General features: G+C 39.2%; 1 protein-coding gene across 1 annotated transcript in view; it reads right to left on the bottom strand.

The window, feature by feature from the left end:
* MORC3 (MORC family CW-type zinc finger 3) overlaps positions 1–21096 on the bottom strand; it is a gene marked incomplete at its 5' end in the record, with an annotated part of 24662 nt that extends 3566 nt beyond the window's left edge. Inside the window, 15 exons of the mRNA XM_008938209.1 lie at positions 598–761; positions 1255–2074; positions 2650–2837; positions 3964–4006; positions 4853–4927; positions 5055–5177; positions 5265–5369; positions 9700–9797; positions 10232–10351; positions 10638–10769; positions 12000–12147; positions 14210–14357; positions 14621–14835; positions 15857–15989; positions 21024–21096. Of these exons, the coding sequence (XP_008936457.1) occupies positions 598–761; positions 1255–2074; positions 2650–2837; positions 3964–4006; positions 4853–4927; positions 5055–5177; positions 5265–5369; positions 9700–9797; positions 10232–10351; positions 10638–10769; positions 12000–12147; positions 14210–14357; positions 14621–14835; positions 15857–15989; positions 21024–21096 (2585 nt within the window). The remainder of the gene's footprint in view (positions 1–597; positions 762–1254; positions 2075–2649; positions 2838–3963; positions 4007–4852; positions 4928–5054; positions 5178–5264; positions 5370–9699; positions 9798–10231; positions 10352–10637; positions 10770–11999; positions 12148–14209; positions 14358–14620; positions 14836–15856; positions 15990–21023) is intronic.
* Positions 21097–23135: the final 2039 nt, after the last annotated feature.

Raw genomic sequence — 23135 nt, 5'->3', positions numbered from 1 at the left:
CTGCTGGACTGATTATCCCTGCTTCCATCTGGTATGTGTACTTCTTTTGGGTGTTTGATATTTCTATTAACAGAGAGCTGCAAGCTCGCTACTTAAAAATTTAAACAACTTGTTTAATTCACAGATCTATCTGGACACAACCTAGCTCCATAGGATTGGTCTGCAGCAAGAAGTTCTTACAGGAAAAGCAAGTTTCAGAACCAAATCCAAACTCTTTTCAGTAGAGCAGTATCAATCCCCAAAAGAAACTGAGAATATAAAAATGAAATTCATCTACACAGCATAAGCCAATGATCACACCCTTTCCTGCCTCCTCTCTCTCCCCTTGTTCTGCAACTTGTGTCTAGAAATAACATTTTTAATATTTTAAGAAGTGTCACTATGGTATTTTACTGTGCAATGACCAATTGAATAAAAAAATGGAATCAATCACTTGATTAAAAAAAAAAAGTTACTGAGTTAGGAGTCACAAGAAAGAATTCCAAGCATCACATTTTATTATGATTATCAGACATGACCTTCATCAACATGTTTCAGATACAATCAGCCAGCCAAAATCTTACTTGAAATATAGTCTATAAAGAACAAAACCGATACCTTTCTCCATCAGAAAAATTTACAGAGTCTTCTACATTACTGCTGGTAGAATCATTTGTACGTGCTACTGCTTGTGGAATTGAAGCTTTTAACTGTGCAATTTCTTCTTTGAGTTCTTCACACTGACAGGCAATTTGATTTTTTTCCACTTCTAGTAGTTCGATCTGGCAAGTAAATAAAAATAATTCTATAGATCAAAAAAAGGGTGGTAGAATAAAATGAAGATAACTTCTACAAATGTAAATCATTTAACTTTGTTGACTGCTTTTAATTAAGTTTTCAGTGAGATTTTAAGATATGACAATCTAGACAAACTGCTATAAAATAGCCAGCTGTCAGCTGAACGGCTGTACACGTGTTCCCTCTAAGCCTGCTCAGTCTTTCAATGGCTGGACTTGATGATCTTAAAAGCCTTTTCCAGCCTAAACGATCCCACAATTCTTTTGCAGTCACAGCCACTCAGAGCCTTACAGCCTCTCTGAGGTTTGCTTATTTTTATCTATGGATGTAAAAAACCAGAAGCTCTTAGGCTAATTTAGTACTTCTTCCCCCTTTTAGGTGGCTTGATTTAGTTGGTGAACTGAACTATACAACACATCGTGTACTACAATTGCTATGAAACACCCATTAAAAAAAATACAGTTTTAACAAACATACCTCACTTTTGTATCTGTCTCTCTCAATGCTGCACTTGTCCAGCTGCCTGAAAACATCATCCAGTTGCACAGCAATTTCATCCACCTCACTCTTACTTTCAGCATCAGCACACTTACTGCATTCAGTTTTTAAGTTCTGCAGGGTACTGCACTGTTCCTTTAGTTTTGCTATTTCTTCTAAGGCCTGTTCGTAGCGAATGGTCATTTCTGCCAAACTTCTTTCATTAACGTTTTCTTCAAGTGAAGAAATTGTCTCAGTAGACTGATGGCACATTTCTTTTTTTACATACTTATTATTCATTTCTAAAATCCTCTGTTCCAGTGTTTCTACTTGTTTGGTTAATACTGCACATTTGTTTTGGTACATTTCTTTTTCTTTGTTTAATAAATGCAGCTGATTTTTCAGTTCATTTCCAAGATCTACAGACATCTCAGAAACATCATTAATATTGCGCTGTTCAGGTTCCGTCTCTGCCCTGGGAATCTGGATATCAGTGTCATCTTCTACCTCTTCTTTTTTTACAACTAAGTTTGGGAGCTCTGTCTGTGTTGCTGAGGTCAACTGTTCACTTTTTGATTCTGAAGCAGGTGCACTGCAAGGGTCTCTGACACCAGAGTTTTCTTCCCTCCTCTGCTCTTGATCCAGATTAATACATTCAGTTTTTACTACAGGAACATCAGAATCTGCTGAAGGCTTTGGAGTACTGCTCTCCTCTAAAATAATGACATCATCATCATCATGGTTGTTGAATGTTTTGTCATTTAATCGAGGTGTTTTTAGAGACACAGGCGTCACACAACTGGCCATCTTCCGTTTGAGACTGAAAAGCAAAATATTAAACAGATTATTGTATTGCTCCAATATTGCAGTCATTTGTTTCACACTGTTTAGTGTTTCCACAAGCAGTATTAAAAACTGCCACTCAGTAACTAGAATAGTATTTGAGGATGTTCAGCCAGAATAAATACCTTTCCTGTAAAAACTAGTAGCTGACATTCATACACTAAATTATTAACTTCACACATCACTTTGAAACAGACTCACTATTTGCAGGAACAACCCCTGCACCCATTACTTAGCAAACAGACATCAAAGAGAACATACTGTGGAGTCTGGTTAACACAGTACAGCCTTGTCCTAAAGGGACATGCCAGTAAGCAGTTTTCCTCATCAGTGCACAGTATTTTTTGCCAAATTCGCTTTTGTATTTCATAAAGGTTTCACGTATCTTTAATCAACCTGCTGGTTGCTGTACTCTCCTGTACTCCCAAAAGTGACTTAAGAATTTTGGCAGCTGTTGCCCGAGGATGAGACTACACCCAACACCATCATTTTAATAAACAAACTGCAAATTTTAGAAATAAATAGGAATCTACCTTGTACAGGTTCACTAACCTGTTGTCAGAATCAGAATGAGGTGAAGATACTGATCTATTTAAAAGCAGCATAGATCTTTTCACAGAAGCATTTAATGTTTCTGGTAAAAGTGATCTTGGAACAGCTTCCTTCCCACTCACAGGTGAGAATGTTTTGAAGTCTTTACTTGAAGAAACAGGTGTTTTTAAAAACATTTCATTATTGATCTGGAAGATATTTTTTAAGAACGAACAGAAACAGACATTAGTAGATTCTGCAGAATAGGTTTGAGCAGTTCTCCTAATTCTCTGCCAACCCCCCAAATTCTGACCAACATTTCTTATGTTGCAAGGATCATCTTGAACCCAGGCTCAATATTTTGCAGTAAGAAAGCCCAACTAGACTAACACCACCTTTCTTAATGATTGCACAACCCCTCCCCCAAACTGCTGATGCATGTGAATTATTTCCTTCATGCTGGTTTAAGGTGTAACACATCAGAAAGCAGCAAGTTCCCTGTCGTAATTGCAGATTTCTGGCGGCTGTCTCTGAGGACTCTGAATACTATCTACTAAGCTGTACATTGCTCTCCATGCATGGATTTGTTGCTGTCAGAATGCAGCTTTCTGACCTTATGAGTTTTTCTCTAGGTACAGCTATTTTAAATTACTAAGTAGAATCTCAGGCAAGAGTTTTGCCCAAGCTGTACCTCTCTCTGAAGTCTGACCATCTTACATGAAGTATGGAACAGCCATCTCTGCCACAGTTGTTCATAAATAAATTCAGTTTGTCTCAAATGAGCAATACTTTGAAAAATTAATTTCACACTTGGGTAAAAGTAATGACAGAAAAATACAATTACGTATATAGGTTTAAAGGGCAAAAAAAATCTCCATAAATTGAGTGGTCTCAGGTTAGAGCTTTACTTTGAAAGCAACTTAAGCTAAGTCACACTTGGGAAATTTGATTCTGGGTTACAAGCCACACACTCTCATTACTCAACCACATTGATTTGCATCTACATTTAATTTGAATACCTCCTTGCATCTTGTACTAATGACTGACATCTTTTCTAGTGTTGTTTTGTGCGAGGGCTTTGTCTCTCAAACTCTTTCTTAAGGACTACTACATAGAAAGCAATGGTGTATTTTCCAATAGTGAACAGCAAGGACAGGATTTTCGGTCTGCCAGTAGTGAGCATAGCTACCAAAATGGAACAGGATGTAGAACCAGTCAGTTGGCCACTACCTGAAGCAGAGTAACCCAAAGCCCGCCCTATTCAATCCAGCTGCACAGTATTGTTGCCAGCAAACCCAACTCCCTTGCCAAAGTCAGTTTCCTATCAAGAGTTACCTGGTGACCATACTCTATTCGCTTCTTCACTTTTTCCCTGTCTCTGCAAAGCAGTAAGAAAAAAAAAAAAGAGCTTAGATTGAAAATGTTAATTCATTATAAAACCAAACCAAACTCAAAATCTAAGGCAAACACAGTATCTCAGCTAGATACAATAAAATTCCAATGAACGTATTCTGGTTTATTGAATTAAAATTTTGTGCACAAACTTAAAAGCTAGTATAGCTTAAAGTTTGCTTAACTTCAACCAAGTACTCTCTCCAATTAGGAGGTTTTTTAAAAAAAATTAAAAACTCCCACTTGTACAAGGCTGCCCAGAATTAATTAAAATGACCCAAGTCAGTTTTTTTCCCCTCCCCCCATACACGTTAGATAAGAATCCCCTCATTCCTAAATTATTCTATTAAGGTGTTCAGCTGTTTCAACAGGGAAATTGAAAACAGCGACCTAGACAAGGTCTCCTAACAGCCCTAGTGTCTTGCTTCTCCAGCATTCCAAACTACTCTCATAGCACTTACTATTATGAAGCAATACCCCTCTTTGAGAGCTGCATTTGAACACAAATTGATTCATTGTTATCCTTAGTCATTATTAAATGAGAGGCCCCTTTTGTTATGACTTTTCTAATTTTGAATTAGGAGGGAAAACAGGTATTAAGTCAAAGACATAAATTTTAATGTAATGCCAACATGCATTAAAATAACAGAAAAGAACAGTGCTATTTATCTATTCACTGCTACTAACAAGTCTTTTTTTCTGGGCACTATTTTCTGGCTGGATATATTCCCAGAAAAGTTGCACTTGTACCACAGGTCAGAGAAAAGGGAATTTAGCTTACAGATTTCTTCTCTAATGTTGAGATACCTGTATGAAAGTCTCTATTACTTACTTTTTCTTGTAAGTTTTCTCATATGTAGGATGTATTAAGTCATCATCTTCTGGTTCTTCTGGCACATTGCAATTCCTGAGTTAGAGAGGAAAGAAAAAAGCAAACAAAAAGGCACAGAAAGAGCTTAACATCCACGTTTATAACAGGTGATAAAAAAAGAATTAGAAGTAGCATTTAGATATTTATCAAGGCCTAATCTTACCGGAATTGTGGGTCAGGGTTGAGTGAGCAGTACCACTTCTCTGGCAAGTGCTCTATCCCATCAGGCAGCTTCCGCCATTTCAGACACGCATCACACTGGACCCATGTCTGGTCAGGCTGCTTTCTGTAACAGGAAGAGTTCATTCTCATGACTGAGTGCAAAACAGTAATAACAGCACGTAGAATTCTTCTACTGAGAGATGATACTCACTGTATCTCCTCAACTGGCAAAGCTAATGGATATTCTTCATTTTTCTTAGCTTTCATTTCATTCCAATAATCGTTGAGCTTTTCTCCTAATGCTGCTATTGTAAGTCTAAACAGGAAAAATTTTCAGAAGATCACTGTAAATAATCAAATCATAGCACAGAAAGAATCTTTCTAAATTACAGTGAAAGAATACATGTACAAAACACTCTAATACTTCTATTTGCATACCAGTAAGCTTTTTTTGCTTTTAGAAAATGCTAGAAATTAGGAATTCTGTGAAGTCATGCTTGTCAGCAAAGAAATTACTGGAATTATGAGTTGGAGCACAGACAAAGACTGAAATCAAGAGTTCTCAGTTCAAAAGCACTGTGAATACAGAGTGCAAACCCTGAAGCTACCTCACCAGTTAAACCTCAATCACAGAACAAAAGAGTTCAAAAGCACCTGTCAATCCAGTACTTAGCTGGGTATTTGGCCGATGTTCCTGCACATCCATTAACCGGAGGTTCATGACTACTCTAAGCTGGTGTACAACAGTATTACATGGAGATTGCAAAAGCAATCAGTTGCAATAAAAATCAGTTTGCAATAAAGCCAACCTACTGCTAAAAGCAGCAGGCCCATCATACCCTAGGTTAATTTTTAGGTGAATTAGTTTCCAGATCAGGGCTCATAGTGCAGCTCAATGACTACTGGAGCTGGCACACACAGGGTGCAGAACAACTGCAACAAGCCCCACAGGTGAAGTAGAGGTAAGACTGTCTCTTGCCAGTGTGCTGAATTTAGTGCCTGTAAAACAAGAGCCTGAAAGTCAATCCTTCCCTGCCTGGCTTACTCCAACACCTGCACCACCCTGCTTTCAACTAACACAAGTGTTCATGCAGTGAACTGGTCTAACCTAAAGAATTTTGGTGTAGATCACCTCTGAACCCAAGTCATGAATTTCTGTGAAAAAAAACCCTGGATGTACCACAAGGGCAGAAACGAGCAACAACGCCTGGATGGGATTGCACCTCTCTCCTGAAGAGGGAAGAAGGGCAGGTCAGCTTCCACTGATCATGAAATTACAGTAGCAGTTCTACATTGCTGTTTTAGGCTGTAAAGTTACCTTTTGAAAACTTATAGCACTCTTTGCAAAAAAACCTTTAGAAAAGATCTTTCAAATATAGTATTTTTATGCCCACGTTACAAGAGTTTTTGAAGAGAATCAAGTAAAAAAGCATGCAGTGCTCACTGTGCCAGCCTGTGGGAACATAGTGCAACCCTTGGTCAACACAAGTGGTTATCCTACCACAGCCTAATTCCTCCCCACTCTGCCAAGAGAGCTGTCAGTGCCACCAAGAAAGAAACAGTTTAGGGAACAGCTGTACTGAAAAATCTAACACAAGAGTCATTTTCCAGTTTGACTGGTTCCCAGATCTGCTTCACCTTGTGTTCCTGTTAACGGCTCTGCTAGCACAGTGGTGCTAGGAACAGAGGAATTGTTTAAGGTTGGTGGTATCACTGCAAAGAGCAGCACAAACTGTGGGTATCATTTAAAGATAAAGGCAGACTGAACTGCAGTGGCTGTGGCAGCTATAAGGCTTGCTGTTCCTCCTCCAGAGGACTGCTGTTCCAACAGCAAGAACGACCAGATTTATGTTGCTATAGCCCCTCAACTGCTGAAGTTAACAGCTCTATTGATTACAGTACTCTGGTGTGGTTTCTGGGTTATCTTCACGTGCAGCTCTGCACATATATCATCAATTCACGAAAGGAGTTGAGGAGAATTCAGGCTGTCAGTGGAAGCTGAACCACAACTGGCTGAGGAGCCAAACACGCAGCCTGAAAAAGGTAATGACTTCTCCTGGCAAAGCGTACCCCACCTATCTTTCTGAGTCTCAATACCCTAAATTTCTAAGTCCACACTGAAAGCAAGTGTTAGAGCACACAGAAGGAAAGTGTCTTCTTCTTTAAGTGCACATGGTCAAAGGAACTATAAACAAGACCATACAGAGACAAATCTCACTGACAAGGCAGATAAAGACAAGAACAACCCTGGTCAGTAACAGTAACTGGTAAGGATATCTGGAGTGTGAGAGTATTTATTTTTTCAGTTAGGAAGGTAAGGAAAGGAGAGTCATAAAACCTGACCAACTGGCATTAACAAAGACAACAACCAGAAACAAACTGGTCAGTGTGGTGGTACAGACCTCACCCACCCTCAAGGCTGCTTTGTAAAAAGTCTGCCTTTAATATTGGATGGCAAAATCAATACCAACTGTTGCTTAGTTTTCCAATACAAAAAGCTGGAAAGTTTGGTAAATCCTGGTGGCCAGGGCATTTCGACCTTGTGCACCCACCTGGAACCAAAACTATTACTCCACACATTCCCAGGGATGGAGTCAGTGAGATGGATTAGCTGGGTGCCCCTCAGCTAGATCCATAGCTCCTGAATACCCTGGACAAAGTGAAAGACCTCAGCCCCATGAGGGAAGAGCCAAGCTAGCCTGATAAGATAAATGGCCACAGTGGAAAAGTACTGGCTAGTACTCACTAAAGTCAACCACCTTATGGCCCTATAAATACCAATCCTAAAGTGGGGCCCATAGCAGTTCTCCAGGATCTCAGTGGGCTGAGTCTCCCCCTGAGCTGGAACACCTTTCAGGCTAGACTCTGACCATCTGCTGGTAAAGCTGAGGAAGGGAACCACCAGCTTGCTGCTAAGACTGACAAAGGGAGCAACTGGCAGCTTGTAACAGGCTGACAAACGGAGACACGAGTATTTGCAGTCTTCAGGACCTTTGTGAAAGGTCCTGAAGACCCTGGGGTACTCAAATTTATTATAAACTGCAGAAAGGCAAAGTTTTGATTATATGCTGGCCTCTAACATGATACAGTGTTCTGTGTGTGTGTGATTTGCTTAGTAAATTTTGTTCAATCGTATGTGGATCATTATATTTACTATTACCAAGTTTTGGTTTTGAAACTGTTAGTTTTAAGTTACCAGGTTGGTGTTGATTTACTCAGGTTGCTGCTATCGCTTATCTCACAAGGCACGACGTTGCACCCAGTGCTACACTGAAATCGCAATATCCCAAAAAAATCTTTAGCCATAAACCATTGACCAGCTCTGTGACAAGGGAGCTCACAGGGAAAGGGGCTCTATTCTGAACCTTGTGACCGAACAGGAGGATTTCTCTTAGCTCTAATATCCCCAGCTTCCCCAATATTCTTAGTCATAAACCACTGGCTGGGTGGCAGATTGGATTTAGCCACACCTCAGCTCCTCGGAGAGTTCCAACATGGAACCCTGGTAACTCAACAGGAGGGGCACTCACCCCCCTTCCTATCTCCCATCCCCCAATAACACTCTAACCCAACTCCAAATCATTTTACTGTGCACATTCACTCACATACACATTGTAATCATATCATATATAGACCTACACAAATATTATAATCCTATTGCTTTCTTTAATCAGCTTGCCTTGTAGCAAGTAATGTAGTGACCCTGCCATCAAATTGAATCTCAATTAACCTTTGTTGACTCTTTGCTACACTTCACTAAATTACTCACATTGTTAATCTTCTTAAATAAACTATATTGGGGCTTTCAACTGAGTGAGGTGCATTCCACTCATTTCAGGGCAAGCAGAATCTTAGTTCAGATTGTGTAACTAGCCACTTCAGTGATTTAAAAGAGGAAATATTCTAGGTGAAAACACTCATCTGCAATTATCAGTCACACTGGTTGACAGACTATCAAGAAACTGCAAGCAAACTAGCATTTTGCAACTGATAAGGATGCAAACTTGAGATGTCCAGGATGTTTGGAGTGGGTCAGTGTTACTATGCCAACTGTGAGGCAACGTACGGGTATGAAAGGTGTAGGTTACATATAAAACAGGTTCTGTCAGTACAGCTGTCTGGTTAAGCCCTGTGCCTGATCACCACAGCTTGTCTCATATTCTTATATTTTCCTAACTCTCTGCATAATCTCATTCTTTATCCCAGGCATATGTGTATGGCAAAGACTATGTGAGAGTGCACATTTGCTAGCAAACGTCAAACTGCACTATCCAACATGCAGGACACCTGTGAAGCAGGTAAGAGGGCTGGGATCCAGGCAGGGGTACCAGGAGGACAAAGGGGCCATGTCGATACTCAGGGGACCAACAAATGTACATGTGCTTGTGAAATCAGAACGTCACGTACATGCCTTCACTGGGGAGCTTCTGTCTCTCCCAGCTGAAGAGAAAGAAGGGACTTGGCTGTTTGTTTTATGGGAGTGTAAGTGTAAACATCCCATCCCTAATATTCAGAACAGTCACACAGCATAATGATGGAAGGTAAGCTTTTATTCTTTGCTATTTTGAAAAGAAGCCTTTATCATCAAGTATTCTACAGTGAACACCACTATTCAATAAAAAGTCTACATAAAAATATACAATTACCTGTATTCATTTGTATAGTCGAAATCTTGTTTGTTATGAGTTGGTTTTAGGAAGTTGCATTCAATAATCCCCACTACGCCAACACCCATGTTGTTTGCCTGTAAGACATTAAGTTCTATCAGAAAAACCAACACATATTCCATGTTAATACTGCACAAGTTTGTCAAAGGTAATTATAGCATATATACACACTAGGTAAAAACAATTTTCTGGCTTACAATTCCTTCCCAAAAAAGGAACTCTTGGCACAAGACCCTTACGTAAAATAAAATGCCTCTTTGTTCTGAATTATACACTCAGGCTCATATTTTGTGTATCAAGCTTAGTTTCAAAACAAAACATTAAATATTGTCTTAAATTATATGCAGTTGTTTTAACTGCTGCACAAACTAAAAAAAAAAAATAAATAAATGGTGGTTTTATAAAGGATACATCAATATTCTAGTTTCCATCTGTGTTCTTTTTCAAATCAGCATTTGAGTGAAAATGATTTCTGAAGATGTTAAAATATTTTTGAGCTTTAACTTCTTACCTTTAACTGACAGCCAACTCTTTCATAAGCTTTGATGAGTCTGTTTTTATGGTACATCATTATTCCATAATGATCTTTGTTTCTGCAGTTAAATCCAAAAGTAATTCTTACTGTTTTAGCCTTTTACCAAATATTAAGGAAAAACCTGGTTAATCTCACGTAACATCAATATAGTTATTGAGTGTTCATTCTAAACTGGATGCTGGAATTTGCTTTTTATATTGAAATAATTCCTTCAGTATATCTTCACAAGAATCAAACAAACAAAAGAACCCTTCCCCCTCCGCCAAACTCCCCCAAACCCACATGTATAACTGCAACACACCCAGCAGAACCCAGACAGGTTACATGAACAGTCACACCATTAAATTCAGCAGGCAACAACGTAAATATTTGGAAAGGATACATTCAAAAATTTTGGCCTATATATATCCCGCTCAATGAAGGCGAGGCTCTTGGAAACCAGCTGTGTTTTCACTTTTTGTCCTCGCAGAATGATCTGCATTGTTGGCTTCAGGTATAAAATACTGCAATAGGCCTATAAAACATACAGAAACTCCTGTTACTAAAACCAAAAAACAAGCAAACAAACAAAAAAACCCAAAATCTCAAGGTAGGAATATTTTACTGTACAAATCTACGAAGACAAACTCAAGTTTTAATTAAATTTTATGAAATGTGTGGGTTTTTCCAACTTGAACATGAAAAAAAACTAGGAAATGCAAGTGTGCATAATAAGCATATATCTATCACAAATTAACAGCAATTGAATGACAACTTTTATGAATATGGCAAGTTAATCAGGTGTTTGAAGATTCAGTTTTACAGCTAAAAGAGCTCGCAAACACACATGCCTCTTTTCTTACCACTATTGAGAGCTTAAAAATTCTACTACAAACTTTAAAATAACAGAAGCAAGCATATTAACTTTGTTTCAACTGGCTGTATGTTATCATAGCCTGAAAAGAGCTATGCATTTTTCTTATAAATGTGTAGAACTATGAATTTTAATTTGCATTTAGTTTATCACTGTATTTACAACTTGTAGTAATAGAAGTGGATATAGGACTTCAGTGAAACTTAGAATAATTGAAGGGTTTAGTTCAACTGGAATTATACTTCTGAATATTATCCACAAGAAGTGCCCAGAATACCTAGTCATTCCAGATGCACTTTCTTACAAAGAGAAGTCATCAAAGCTTATGAATAAATAGTGGAGATAACAGTCACATCAATTAGCCTTTAGAAAAGCCTCTTCCCCGTCTGCATGCGTGTATTCCAACAACAGAGCTGCTTCTGCATTCCTTTACCTCTTTGTGAAACCCAGCCGTGACACACTGCCAACCAAAACCTAACTGTTTTAAAAGATTCACATGGGCATGTATCAGTATTCCATGCACCTGTAGCTGCACTAGAATAGAACGTTGTTCACTCTGACAATCACACACCCCCCATTTCGTTTCTGAAGCTATTGATTGCATTTCCTTCTTGCTCCTTAGTGCATAGTGGCAGCTACGTTCAGTGAAAGTCATTTGTAACACTGCATAAACCCCAGCAATCTTCCAAATAAACAGCAAACGTTTACACAAGTATGAAGATACTCCACATTCAGTTTTAAAAACTGACATTAGCATATTACCCTAACATTTAAATTCTGACATTCACCCTACACCCCAATCAACACTCCTGTAGTATAGCACATAGAAATAAAAACATACACCCCTCCAGCTTCCAAAAATAAACAAATTTCTTAAGAAGTTACACATACCCGCAGTGAGTAGTCACTTTCTGGAACAATCTGATCCATTCTCTCTTGTTTTTTATATCCTCTTCTGCCTGTTTCATCTAAGTCTTCTGGAATTCTGATGTCATATTTATCCTTGTCAAAGTCAAACTCTGTTTTATCATTTTTATCTCTAAAAAATAAAGATGACACTAGTTATGAAAAAAAGGCAACACAAGATAAGATCTTGTGGTGGACCCAGCAGGTATCACAAAGATGCAAGAGAAAAGGAACTGCTTTGAGCCATGTTGGTTTTCCTCACCAATTTCCTAAAATGCACATACTAGTTCACCAGTTCCTTTCTCATATCCAAGGAATACCAGAGACATTCATGAATTCTAACTTAATTCTAAACAGGTCACATTTCATAAATAAAAGCAGACAGTATCAGCTTTAAATTCTGGATGGACCAAGACACTTGCATTCCTTCTAAATCCAAAACTTCTGAACACTACAAATTGCCTTTCCAGGACTTTCCAGGTGCAAAAATGACACCACAATTTTCCAACTCAGTAATTATCATGGTTTCTTATTGGTCTACTCACAAGATATATTTAGTTGCAGATGTATACAGTGCAGTATGCTGACAGTACCTTTGCACTGCATTGAGATTTTTCAGATTTGGCACAAATATTCCACAAATACAAGTCTTTTAATACTGGAACAGCTCTGTTTGGCTTCTGTTCGTTGGTTTGGTTTTTTTTTTAACATAGATTTGATTACAAAATATTAGAAACAACAAACTACTCCAAAATTTCTTTCCCATGACTTCCTGTGAATACACTCCAAAATTCAGAACATGAAAGTAATCTTGCCCAGTAAGCCGAGTTATCCATTTTCTTCTGCTCAAGCACTAAAGTGATGCACATTCCTAAAAATATTCATACCTAAAAATAAAAAGAAACTCTACCCAGGCAATGCAAATTAGTTTCTGAAGTATAAAGGAGGTGAAGTTTTTCTTATGGAGCAGGTGGCAAGGGGAAACAACCAGATTTAATAATACACACATTATCTCCAGCATTCTTGTATTAAAATCACGTAAGCTGAAAGTGATTCAGGCCTCTAATACTCACAATAAATTAGTGAAATTAAAAAACCAAACCCTAACTTCTCACCTGCTGTAACTGACTGAGATTTGTCCTGTAACATTTAATCTATATTCATCCAGGTCTGGTTTTCATCCCTCTCCCCACCACCACTCTTCTGATGGGCAACAATAAAGATTAACTGAAAAGCAAGCTAGTTTCTTGCCAAATCCACAGGACTGGAACAGTTCAGAATTGGTTACTATAGATACTTTGTTACTGAAAATATTTAAAACTACAGTAAGCTAAACACTTAAGACCGTAGCATAAAACAGCATCTTCCCAGTCAATTAGTGGCACCAGAGTTAAAGGCATGCTAACACTTTTCTGGACAGATCCTCAGACATTCCCTGCTAATAGGCATCAGCAAAGACATGAAGAAAAGGCAAGGAAGAGGAAGATGGGAAGTGATGACACCCATCTGTCACTACTACAGCAGCAGTGGCAGGTTTGGTTTTTTTTAAACTTTTTTAGCAGTAGGTTTGTTTTTTTTTTTTTTTTTAACAACTGTTAAAAGAAAAAAAAGCAGCAACAAGCAAGTTAAAGCTAGGAAAGCCTGGAAATCTCTACTGCTGTGAACAATACCACAGAGATTAAGTACATAAATAAGATAAATACACAGCTGTATTTATTTACTTGGATTTCTATTTAATTATAAACACTTGACAAGTTTAGGAAGGTCTAGATCACTCTAGAAAGATACTGCTGACTCTAAACTTACTTAAAAGCCAGTAATAGTTGCCTGTACATACAAATATTTTGCTTCAACTTTTGCAATCATGTTTCAGACCTATGAAATTAACAGATAGACACTTGATCTACTTCAATTTTCTTTCTGACAAAAGCAACAGTATCTTATCAAAGGAAAATATGAAAGTCCTTTACAGTCTCTCTTTTAATTTGTTACCTGAGATACTAGCAACAGTTCTCATGCAATGTTACAGCCCTTCAATCATACAAGTTTGAGTCTAGTTTCCCAGTTATAGCTAACTGCCCACAGACTTCTGGAATTATTCTACAAAAAAAACCACAACACCCTCTTGTACATATATGTTACCTTTCAGTGTATACAGACCAAATGAGATACAAGAGACCAGACTGGCATCTTACCTTCTAAGATTCCAAATGATAATTCTTGTTCCTTTTTTCCCTATTATAGCATCTAGTTCTGCCAGCAATTTCTCCTCAGTAGAAAATAAAGAATGTGTTAAGATGGCCTTCAGGCTGCTCTTGGATTCTGTTGGATCACTTATCTGTCGTAAGCATTATGTTAAGGAGAGTAACTTTGAACGAAGTAAATTCTTAGAAGGTGAGGAAACTTCTGCAACAGCATCCTGTGCTCACTTCACAGGTTCTCATTAAACAACTCAAACACTTACAAATTTAAAGGGTTTAACAAGTTACAGCCTTCCTTGAATCTTAAAATTTATTTAGGGCATCTAGACCCTTTACTAAATAATATTATCATTCAAATTTTGCATGTACCCACAGCTTTTAATTCAGGAATTAGTCAAAGGATATGGTGGTTGTCAAATGTCACTATAGGAACCATGACATGCTCTGCTTTTGTGGCTTCAAGGAAAGTCTGAGATAGCAGGCCCACACTCATGGTTTCTCCGTTCTTGGTGAAGACTATTGCATCTTTTCCCAGGCGCATGGACCCTGATTTAAACCCATTTCCATAGAGCCCCACTGGAACCCGGCCATTCATCACAGACTTCTCACTAAAGCCAAAGCTGAAACATGAGAACAGGAGAAAAAGTGTAAAAACCCCTGTAAAACTTGAAAACCCAAAAGACACAGGCCAGACTTACCAAATTGGACTCAAACACAATAAGTTCATCTCGTTTTAGAGATCAGGACCTACTGTACAACTAAACAATGTATGGTTAAGCAAATCGTGCAAGTTAACCATATAACAATGTGAAAACCCCACGGCAAGAACTCAGGGAAACTTATCTTTAAGTATGGAAAAGAAATCTCTCTGGAATTATGCACTGAGCATTCTTATGGTATTCTGTTATAATGTGGCTTCACAATAAATACGAAGAAAAGCCCCTAAAGCTTCCCCAGCCCCCTCCACTGTCTTAATGTGTGATCTACAAAATTTCTGTTAGTAACTACACCTGACATCTGAAGTCAAACAGGTAACTGTATACGGAATGCAGAATCTGGCAAGCAAGCTATTAATTATGGTATCTAACAGAAGAAGAAAAAACTAACAGTTTGAACTCAAGCTTAATGATGTTTCTACCCAGAAATTTATCTGCAGGGAGAGCAATCTTTCACATTAAAAAAAGCAACTGAACACCAAAGTCTTTGCTAACTGTAGAAACAAAAGTTACAGAAAGATCAGCTGAAACTCCGCAGAACATTTAAAGACAAACCACATCATTATAATTATCACTCCCTTTAGTTTTCCACCATATCTTCTATTTTCAATACTCCAAAGGGTTAGAACTGAACCTCCCTTTTTCTGCTTACTTGCTAATTTAACCTAAACTTAACAGAAAGTTAAAGTTTGTCAGAAAGGATAAAAGGAAATTATGAGATGAAAAATACAGCAAAGTTCTGTGCAAGCTTTACTAGCATCTGTCTATTCCAGAGTCTCACTTGGATAATCGCTCACCTTCAGGAATGTTACATTTATGAGAAAAATTAGTTGATTACACCTGAGAAAAAGGAATAAGCTAAGCAATAACAGGAGTAGAATGTGGAATTTTTACAAGAAAAAAATTGCAAAGAAAAGTTATCCACCTTAGCATTTTGTGCAGCTTCTCTGAGTTCATACCATTTCCATTATCAGTGAATGTCAAGCATATATTGTCGTTTATCACTGTCTTGTCTATCCATATCTGTTTAGCGCTCACATCTGGATCATAAGCATTATCTGAAGAAAAAGAAAGCAAACAAGGGTGGGATACTAACAATAAATGCAAAAAATAAACATTTTAAGCATGAATATATTTTAAAATGTTTAATTCCAGTGAAGATGTCTGATAACTCTGCCAAAGTTACCTCAATCCATATGCAGCACACAAGAGAGCTTTACCTGGCAAGAATATAATCACCCTGCTGGGCGTTAGTCTTGCAGCACTGCCAGACAGCTACAGGGAACAGCTCTGCCTAACTTTACTGTGGTGCCGTGCTTCCACATACATTTATTTTTGTGAATACAGCAGTTTAATGTAGTTCCCTTATCTTGGGCCTATCACCCTGAAGAGGCACATGCTAGACTAATGGAGCTCTGAAATTGTGGACATTTTTCAGCTCCACACTTAGGTATGTAACATAGTTGCAGAAGTTCTGTGATGGCACAGACATAAATTTCTCAGCTAAGTCATTGAACATTACTTAACTTTTGCACAAAAGTAAGAAGTCATAGTTTTTGATAAAGTAAATGTTATGCTAAAACCTAAGTCTCCTAAAACACTATCTTCCTTATAGACAACATTAAAATCAAAACATTACCATGAAACAGCTGCACCAAAACCTAGCAAACCTGAAAAAAACCACACAATTCCCCAGCAATTAATACGTAATATTGGTTACTTATTAATTGCTAAGTAATTCCCCAGCAACTAATAAGTAATATGCAGGCAAAAATTTAGGTGGAGGCGAGAGGCTCAAAAGCAAGAATAGAAAATGAAACCAAGGCAAGTTTTTACTTTCATTTCCTTTCTCCCAGGCAGCTGTTGCAATATGTCCTTTCCCCAGCCACGCACACAGCTCTTCTGACTGGCCCTCTGGAGCCTAGGGCTGCAACATCTTAACTGCTGCAGGTTTGTGGTCTTTTCACTTGGGAGATAAGATTTGAAATATTACCTCAACTTCTGATAATAAAATTTGAGACACTATAAAAACCCAAGTAAGCCAAAAAAAAAAAAAAAAAGAAGCCCAACTCTTCACATCCCAGACAGGTCTGTGAAACGTGAAGTTTGACTCCACAGTTGCAGGAGATGTAGACGGAAAAAAATTGTTGCTGATCTGCTACCACATAACTTCTATATTAAGAAAGCTACATGTCACAAACACATTTTGCTAGTGCCTTCAAATCTAAGAAGGTAAGACTTCCCCAGAAGAGAAGCATGAAATGCTTTAGACTAAGCTTTCTATTTGCAGGATTTGAAAGAGCTTGCAGCATTGCTACTGCAAGTGAAACTGAAACCATGGCTTCACAAAAACTTCTTGGCAGCAAAACCAACATATTTTTCTTATATCTCTTTTCCCCCCTTTCCCCAGCACTGTGCTACTCATGGCACTTGTCGAAGTGGGGGGAGCACAGGAAGGAGGAGGGATGAGACATGATGGCACAGTGGGAGGCAGTGACTCTGCCCCACTGCCTGTTCGGCATGTTCAACTGAGGGTCATAAATAACCAGCTCAAGCCAACACTGTGGCCTATAAAAGGAATCCCAGCTTGGTAGCTTACTTTCTAGAAGCATAAACAGCATCCATGGTGAAAAGGTTCGTACAATATGTTTCGGGATCGACAAAAGAGGACATTTCAAGCACAACCGAAAGTTTGGAATTACTGTTCCAATATGATGATTTGTGGAAGTCTTTTGATTTGCTAGCTCACTATCCCTCTCTTGATGTCCCATGTAACCTCTTTCAAGTATCACCATTAGTTCACCTAAGTGTAATCTGACTGAGGACTAATGGGAGAAGACAGCAATAAAACCATCAAAAAGTTGACAGGAGCGACTAGAGCTTAAAAGGCAAGTTTCAGTCTACAGACCATTAACCTTTAGGTAAGTTGACAAAACTAAAATCTAGGCCTCCATAATGTAACCTTATTTATATTATCTGATATTTAACATGTAATATAGCCTTACATAGCATGCAAAAGACAGATTACAACACTTATTTAAATCAACACAACTAACTTAAAGCCTGTATAACAAATATGCTGCTACTATGCTTTTGAAGCTTTGTCAAAGCAACACATGACAAGCCAGAGACAAAGGAAAAAGACGGCTTCACATGCCTTGCACAGTGCATCGACCATCATTCCGGCCACGTCTGGCATATGGTGATAAAGCAGTTGAACTGTCTTAACATACTTAAAATGTTGTTACTCCCAAAACAGACAGCCCTTCCCACAGCCATATAGTTCTAGTTTCCTCTTTTGTGACAGCCCTGGCCTAATCTGGCTGAACAAAACCTATTTGCTTTTTGTTGGGTTAATTTTCTGGATCAGCAACAGCAAAACTCGTGCACAGGAAGCAAAGGAATGTGTGACACAGAAGAGTTGCTCCCTTTGGCAGCAGCAAACTGCTAGCTAAGCCTGGCAATTTTTTCCAAACCAAACCTTTGAGGAGCCAGTTAAATAACATCTGCTAATGATTCCCTAACTTGGGAAACAAGCAACTGTGAAGATATCCAGTTAACCGTTATTTAAAAACGGACAAGACTATCAACAGGATCTAATAAATGTAGATGCACAAGCCCTAGCTAACAGCAGACAGAGAAAACAAGAACAGAACTCTCAGGATACTGATGGATGGACTATTAAAAGGAACCACTCAAGTATAACCCTGAAGATGTTCAGCCAGAAACTTGGTAACCCAAAAGAAGAAAATTAGGATGTTTGAGGAGTATTGTAGCAATGTGCAAAATTTAGTATTGGACGTTCTGATGAAGCATCACTTCTGAGGTGGCAGAGGGGAATAACACAGGTTGATTGGGTGCAAGCTGGCTGCCAGTCATCACACTTCTACAGCTAGACCTTGTGCCACTCTGTTGTACGTTCTTACTAAATACTATTTTAACATTTTCCTGTGTGAATGTGCTCTCTAGCCTCAGTGTGTGCCTGTACGCACATCACTGTGTGGGGTCAGGACTCCCCCAGATGCTTTGTTAACCCCTCTCTCCCCCAAAGGGGAAGAGAAAGGGAGTAAGGCAGAGAGACTTAACGACTAGGAATGGAAAACAGTTTTAATTAAAATATTACTACTACTACTACTAATATAATAGAATATATGCAAATATATACAAAACCAATATTGAACCCAACTCCCCCCGATGGCAACATGTTGCCATCACCCCCAATGCTGAGGAGCAGCCCCCAGGAAAAAGTCCCAGGCTGGAGTCAGCCACAGAGGGGAACTGGATACAGGAGCTGGATTGTGGAACTTGGTTCAGGAAGCTTGGGATCAAAGGCAGGATAAATGGAGGAGTCCTTAGATGCCAGCCAGTAAAGGAGCAGCAAAAGAGAGGAACAGGCTTCACCCTCACAATTCTTCAGCTTTATACTGAATATGATGGATGAGGGATGGAACACCCCATTGGTCAGTTTAGGGTCACCTGTCCTGTCCAATCCTCCCTGCAGGAGGAGTTACTTCCTGCACCCCTCAGTGTGGTACACAGGATTTAGCAGTGACCTTGGTGTGCACACCAGTTCTTGGTGGTAGCTTTATCACCACTAGAAGTAGATGCTTGTCTGCGAAAATATGCTGTTAAGTTCAGAAAGTGCAGTTAGTTTGAAGAGCTTTAGCTGAAAAGTAAAATCACTGAACAGAATTAGTTCTCTTCTATCCCAAAACAGGACAACGCATTTGTTCTGCTAGCAAACTTCAGGCTGGGCAAGCTGACAAGTTAGAAGAAACTAGCCACCACTGAGACCCAAGGTCTAAGCCAGAGACTGGTAAAAGTCCAGGACACAGAGAGTGGGAAGACTCCCAGGCCTTGGAGAAACGCCCAGAAACAGGAGTAAGCAGGAGCAATAAAGGAGAGTATGCATATGCACCACTACTGAACTTTAAACCTGGATAGCCAGGAAGCAGGAACAGGACAAGGCAATTTGTGCTGCTCACATTTGAGCACTGCTCACGTTTAAGTGCTTCTTGCAAAGCTGCTGTCCTCCTGTCTGCGGCCAGCTGTGCCCGAACAGGACGCAAGCGTGTGCACATCTCTGGAGCATGCACTCAGCTTTGCTACCCTCCAGGATTGGGAACAACAAAGAGCAGCAGGTCTGCATTGGGTGGAGTAGAAGAGAAGGAATTCACTTGGCCCCACAGGCTTCTATATGTGTGAAATGCGGGGGTTTGAAACCCGAGGCCCGAATTAAGGCTGACATATGGGTGATTCCCACAGCGCTTCATAAAGAGGGGGTGAGTTTGCCTTATAGCTTCCCCCCAGGGTGTGGCCGGCCCTGCAGGGAGAGCCAGAAGGGAAATGAGCCCCAGGGGTCCCGCAGTGAGTTGACAAAGGTCAGGTGTCTGCTTGGGGATAAAAGCTGGGACCACTGGCAGGGAGTCAGGAGTGTCTGTCTGTGGAGTGCAGTCCACAGAGCTTCCTGGTTCAGGGAAGACCTCCTGACTCTCCCTGGAGCTGGGCCCTGGTCTGTTTAGACCTTTGCGATCGCAGGCCTATCAGGTGAGAGTCGCCATGTGGGCACCTTTCTCTTATGCGTTTAACTTGCTGATCTGTCTGTTTCCCATGCCAACTGTGGGCAACCTCGGGTCTCTGTTTACACCACCTGTTGTGGGCCGAGTCACATCTTTTGTGGGATCGCTGGGGGTGGTGTCAATTATGTACCAGCTGATTGATCTGTTTGTACCCCCATCGATCATTCATGGAATGTCCTTTTTGCTTACAATACAGTCTGTGTATTGGTTTCTCTTCCTGCTGTCTGTATCATTCTTGTTGGGCCTGGCCACTGGCAGAACAATGTGGCAATCCTTAATAAGCTCAGTAGGAAGAAACCAGCAAATCCTACAAGGCCCCTGCAACTGACATCAGGTAGTACAGGTGCTGTCAAGAAAGAAAAAAGTCAATCTGACTGTACCAAAAAAACACATTATAAGATTCTGAGTGATAACAACAGGATCAACTCCTTTCCCTATCTGAAGGAAAAGGGTTTTACAACAGGAAATACATATTACTGTCAATTACTCGGGCAACCTATTTCATCCACATACCTATAAGTTCTGCAATTGCACTGAAAGGCCAGGTGTGACTGGTGGAGTTGGTATGCAAGAACTTCGGACAAAGCTGAAATAAACCACAAACAATGGCATTAGTTTGCACTCTTCAACAATACCAAGACAGAAAACAGTACCTTAAATAAAGTAACATTAAGCTATTTTGTAGAATGCTACCAAAACACTTTAATTTACTTTTAGATACTGGCATACTAGTACCTTTTATTTGGAGCATTAATACAGCTATAAAATCCAGAATTCAGCATAGTATTAAACTATATTCTGAGCAAGGGTTATGTTGTCATCCTGTCAAACTATCTTTCTAAAAGGAAGTATTGCTACGTAATGAGGTTACAGAAAACAAAGCCTTAGTCCAAATCTATTGACAGAAGCAGATGTTCTCTAATGTTAATACTCACAGATGTACATTGTAAAACTTAATCTGAAAAGTGAGCAGCACCTAATATACTCAGTGGCTTACTGTCTGATGCCATTGCTCCTTTTGCCCATATTCAACAAAATCACCCATCAGATTCTCTCAACGAGTGGTTTGTGCTTTTAGCAGTTTGATCTCATACATTTTATCCTCACTTATGAGAAGATTAATCAGAGGAATGTAGCCACTACTAGGGTTAGATAAGAATATGCAAATAAAGTACCTACTTATGAGACACATCTTATAGATGTCAGTGACAAAAGTATTCTCCAGTAACTTATGAAAGCCTAGATTCACAGAAATTCACCTTGTTCAAAGGACTAGAAAAACCAGAACTAAATATCCATACAACTTAAGGATTTGTCAGTGCAATGTTAGGAGAAATTTAACTGCTGAAACTGATACAGTTTCACCTGCATAACCACTGACAATACCTGTAATTATACTTTCACAAGGCATTTAACACAAAACCACTGCACACACACACACAGGTCTAAGCCTCACTGGTGTAGTTATGCTGATGGCACAAAAAGGAGTATTCATGAACGTGTAACACTGGAAACAGTCCTTGTACAGTGCAGTCACATGAAGAAAACATATCATGGACTATATATATATGAAATCAGAACATTTAAAAATAGTGTGTCCATAACCATGCTTCATAAATTTTACAGAACTACTACACTGAAAAGTACTTTTATACAGTTAGTAAAGACTAAATAAAAGCAAGCAACCACTTCAAGTCTTCAAGTTCATTTATCAGTTAAAAGGAATAACTCTACAAGCAAGTACCCGAGCCACAAGCCAGAGCAGGAGTAAAGCAGCAGCCCTAGATCAAATTAACATAAATTGCCAGGAAACCTCACCTTGATTCTAAGGTCATAAGAGCACAGGACACATTTTCAGACTGCAACTTAATCCCTGCATTTCTCCACTGAGCTAGAGTACAAGTATGGACAGAAAACATGTTCTTTGTTGCCATCTGTGCTTTAAAACTCCAGTTCTAAAAAAATTTGGTAAACTGAGTCAGGCTGTCACTATGCCCCTTTCAAACTCCTAACAGATACCTATAAATGACTTAGAATCCATGAAGAAAATGGCATATAGCCTATTAATGGAAACGTCACATAGTCCATGGCACATATTTAAAGGATCTTTCTTCCACTGCCATACAGTAAGTCCATGGACCTGACTTCTGTAACAATAAGCGATGATAATAACGATACGATAAGACTTGTATCACTCTGGCGTTTCACAGAGCTGGAAACCTTTGTCCCTCTGCTTTCTAAACTTTATGATCAAAATACACAAGAAACAATGGGGTTGCTGCCTTTTTTTTTTTTCCCCCTTGCCTGAAATATCTCCTTTTCAAAACAAACACTAACCTTAAAAAAACCCCAAACCACCACACAGATGCACACTCAAGCATTCAGCATCTTCAAGATGAGAGTTCACCTCACTGCTGAAATATTTCTCTGCTGCCAGCCAGTGAAAATCTCCAACCATACACAAGGTAGACTGGGAGCTCTGGAGTTACTGTTGGCATTGTAACCTCAGCAATACAGACTTGGTGGAAAAATCCTGACTGTACTTTTGATAAAGGCACAAACTCCCGGTTGTGACCCTCCCCTGATCACCAGACAGTGAGGATGAATGAAGGATCCTCAGCAACA

Source organism: Merops nubicus, unplaced genomic scaffold, assembly GCF_000691845.1.
Source record: "Merops nubicus isolate BGI_N331 unplaced genomic scaffold, ASM69184v1 scaffold4034, whole genome shotgun sequence".
NCBI lineage: Eukaryota > Metazoa > Chordata > Aves > Coraciiformes > Meropidae > Merops > Merops nubicus.
Note: the sequence above shows the minus strand (reverse complement) of the source record. Positions and strands in the feature narration are given on the sequence as shown.